Source organism: Melospiza melodia, unplaced genomic scaffold, assembly GCF_035770615.1.
Source record: "Melospiza melodia melodia isolate bMelMel2 unplaced genomic scaffold, bMelMel2.pri scaffold_28, whole genome shotgun sequence".
Classification (NCBI taxonomy): domain Eukaryota; kingdom Metazoa; phylum Chordata; class Aves; order Passeriformes; family Passerellidae; genus Melospiza; species Melospiza melodia.
The window spans coordinates 6,751,022-6,755,094 of record NW_026948600.1 but is presented as its reverse complement, the minus strand read 5'-3'; the positions used below and the strand labels follow the sequence as shown (position 1 = coordinate 6,755,094).

At 51.8% G+C, this 4,073-nt stretch overlaps 1 protein-coding gene across 1 annotated transcript; it reads right to left on the bottom strand.

Annotated features, from left to right (window-relative positions):
- Positions 1-1,160: 1,160 nt before the first annotated feature.
- On the bottom strand, positions 1,161-3,060 carry LOC134433876 (olfactory receptor 14J1-like; the record flags this gene model as incomplete). Its single annotated transcript, XM_063182577.1, has 2 exons — positions 1,161-1,175; positions 2,599-3,060. Coding segments are annotated over 2 exons (477 nt in total), but the record flags the coding sequence as incomplete, so codon positions are not given.
- Positions 3,061-4,073: the final 1,013 nt, after the last annotated feature.

Below are 4,073 nucleotides of genomic sequence, written 5' to 3'. Positions count from 1 at the left end.
GACACTATATTCTGATCAAACAAAATATCAATCTTTTTTAGTTCTCTTCTTGCACAATCTAATTAAGCCCTGTGTCTACTTACACTTGTTTTACTGCTTTGCAAAAAGGCTGTGCTAGTCACAGCCGAAACTGATATGCCCTCAGACACAAACACTCGCACCCGCACCCCCCTTTATCTCGAATTCGCTAGAGCCAAGGCTTGAATTGCTGTGAGGGGGGGGAATTCTTGGAATTCCTTTAACTCTATAGTAATTAAGCATAAATCACCATCTTGTTGCAACAAAATCTTAAAATCTCCACAAACACTACTATACAATCTGAGAATCAAATTACCACAATGCAGAGGAAGAAAATCACCACACAAAACCACTGGGAAAGGGCATATCTCTCAAAGTGCTCGCTTTTCTCAACACAACATAGCATACTATAATTTAGCATTTACTCACATCAATTTTCTTGGACACAATCAAAATCAAACATCTAAGGCAAAGGAACTCTCTGAGCTCATACTCACGGTTAAAATGTACCAGATCTACACAAATCACTACATTTAAACACGATAAATACCATCACTGACATTCTTCCACTCGCTTCTCTGTGGGGCACTTCTGTCCCTGCCCCCGCAGCCTGCTGCAGCCGGCGCCTCAGGCCTCACTCAGCTGCTTCAAACACGGGTAGTACTGACCCCCCCCCCACTGTAGATTTATTCCTTTTATACACCATACACTTATATACTTGCACGATTAGAAACACAGTGCACCGACCACACAATGCACACATTAACCATACAGCAACACAGTGTCCGGACATCACACACGCACAAACAAAGCACACACGGGCTCAACAGTTCTGCTCTATCAGAACTATGAACCCCCAACACACATACACGGGTTCACCCGGCTCACCCCCAGAGCCACTAGCAGTTCCACTCTATCAGAACGATGAACCCCGTCTCTAATACAGCTGCTCTATCAGCTGAATCAGATGTCTCTGGGTGGTTTACTCCCTTGCTCTCCTTTCCTTCCCCCGGGGGGCCCCTCAGTACATACCGTATCTTCCTCCACAGGCCAGCAGATCCTTGTCTGTCCTCGCAGGTGGCAAGTTGAGACGAGCGGAGCCCCACCAGGAAAAAATCCTAGGGCGTGCCGAGGAGATGCGTCTATCCCCCCTGCCCCTGCGGGGACAGAGAACTCCAGCCTGGCTCGCCATAACGTTTTGCGGAGAAAAGAAGAAACCTCACAACTTTGTAAAAGTTGTAAAGCCCGGTATGCTTTTATTACGATGTGAGCCAGACGCAAGTCCCCAAAAAGGCATGCGTACCTCTGAAGACCTCGGGTGTTCTTTTATCCCCCTTCCAAATGCATATGCATACAGTTTCACGATAAGTTCATACATATTCATTCCATGTGACATTTAGCACCAGTTCTTCTTTATCAAAGGAATTTCTAAGTCGGGGGCAAATCGACCTTGTGGTCTTTTCTGTTTTTCTTTCTCTGTCTCCTTGCTGTCTCGGCATGTGAGTTCTTCCTTCAGCTTTGGCCTCACAGATTTGTCACCTTTCTTAGACACCTAATTCAGAATGGATCTTTACTCTGTCTCAGGCTGATGGCATTTGTGTTCCCTCAGGTTCATGTCCCCACAGCAACAGCATGGGGGTGCTCCCCCTGCTGTGTGCAATGCAAACAGGGGCTGCTGAGCCAGTGCTGCCGTGTCTGTGCCTGCAAGGATGGGGCACCTGTGTGAGCTGGGGGAGAGGCCAGGGCTGCAGAGGGGGGATGTTGTTGGCAGCTCCATCAGGACACTCTGGGACGCTGCCCTGGGCTGTGCAGCACACTGGGGATGGGTCAGCCCCTGCTCTGCTGCTCCTTCCCATCTTCCCCAGGGCCCTTGCAGAGCCCCAGCCATGCTGTTTACCCCCAGCCTGCCCACACCAAGCCTGGGACTGCTCACAGGGGTTTTCTGTGCTGTGCATCAGCCTGGCCGTGTTCTTGAGAGAGCCTGGGCAAGGAGCCTGGAGCCCCCAGGGCCTGGCCTGAGGCGTCAGCGCTGCCCCAGCAGTGCCCATGGCCTGTCCCTGCTGCAGCCCCGGCACTGCCACCCCCAGGGCTGTGCCCGGCCCCGAGAGCACTCAGGCCCTACAGCAACACCAGGGCCACCAGGGCAGTGGGGCAGGGCCACAGCAGCAGCACTGGCAACAACAAGTGTGGCTGCTGCGGGGCACAGCTGCTGTGCCAGCACTGATCTGCCCACAGCTCTGCACACAGACATTGCTGCTGCAGCCCCAGAGAAGTCAACAAAAGGGCATCTCTGCAGAAAACTCTGCTGGGAGATCCTTTAGTTTATTTAAAGCCACCAAGAGTGCAGCCCCTCATTGACACAGTCTGTGGCCACAAATAAAGGTGGAAAGAAACAAACGGGAAATGGCACAAAGGATGACATGTCTTTGTGGATAATAGAAAAAAACTAAAGCAAACAAAACAAACTTCCACACTGAAGCCAACATCAGTTTAATGTTTCTGAAACCATCCAGTCATCAGTCTCCACACTGCAGCCTTGAGCTCCTTGTTCCTCAGGCTGTAGATGAGGGGGTTAAGAGCTGGAGGCACCACTGAGTACAGAACTGACAGGGCCAGATTCAGGGATGGGGAGGACAGGGAGGGGGGCTTCAAGTACGCAACTGATACACTGCTGACGAACAGGGAGAGCACAGCCAGGTGAGGGAGGCAGGTGGAAAAGGCTTTGTGCCGTCCCTGCTCAGTGGGGATCCTCAGCACTGCCCTGAAGATCTGCAAATAGGAGAAAACAATGAATGCAAAACAAACAAATACCAAACAGGCACTTACAGCAAGAAGCCCCAGTTCCCTGAGGTGGGATTTGGCACAGGAGAGCTTGAGGATCTGAGGAATTTCACAGAAGAACTGGTCCAGGACATTGCCATGGCAGAGGGGCAGGGAAAATGTATTGGCTGTGTGCAGCAGCGAATAGAGAAAGGCAGTGGCCCAGGCGGCTGCTGCCATGTGGGCACAAGCTCTGCTGCCCAGGAGGGTCCCGTAGTGCAAAGGTTTGCAGATGGACACGTAGCGGTCATAGCACATGATGGTCAGGAGGAAATACTCTGTAGTAGTGCAGAAAACAATAAAAAAGAGCTGGACAGCACATCCTGTGTAGGAGATGTCCCTGGTGTCCCAGAGGGAATTGTGCATGGCTTTGGGGACAGTGGTGCAGATGGAGCCCAGGTCAGTGAGGGCCAGGTTGAGCAGGAAGAAGAACATGGGCGTGTGCAGGTGGTGGCCGCAGGCTACGGCGCTGATGATGAGGCCGTTGCCCAGGACGGCAGCCAGGGAGATGCCCAGCAAGAGGCAGAAGTGCAGGAGCTGCAGCTGCCGCGTGTCTGCCAATGCCAGCAGGAGGAAGTGGCTGATGGAGCTGCTGTTGGACATTTGCAATGCCTGGGCATGGGGATCTGTAAGGAAAGTAATCATGGAATAGTTTGGTTTGGATGGGACTTTAAATATCCCAGCACAGTCTGGGGGCACTTTGCCCCCACTGCCTGCCAGGGGCTCTGCTGCCTGGAGCTGTCCCTGCCAGCAGCTGCTTCCTAGCGCCCAGGGCTGGGCCCTGCCAGTGCTGCCAGAGCCCAGCCCAGCCCTGGGGGCTCAGCTCTGCCCTGCAGACCCCTGCCAGCTCTGGCACTGCCCAGGGCCTGTTCTGGCTCTGCAGGCTCTGATGGCAATGTCAGAACAACCTTGAGGAGCCTGGAAAAGTGACAGTGATGCTACCTCTAAGGGGCCCTCTGCTGATTGCTTTAACAGCCTCATTTTTTCAGATCTTTGAGATTTTTTTTTAAATTCCCAACTTGAACTGAGAGATCAATATCTATGTGCAATTTCCCATCAAGGCAGCCCAGAGCAGTAGATTAAAAAAGCAGAATTTTCCTTTTAATGCAGCTCTTGTCTTGCTGTGCTCCCTCTATAATCTACTTTGAAATTTTCTACAGTTAAATGTCATGCTGGGAAGCAGTCCTGAACAATGCAGCATCCTCACCACACAAGGAGAACACTTCCAATCCTGA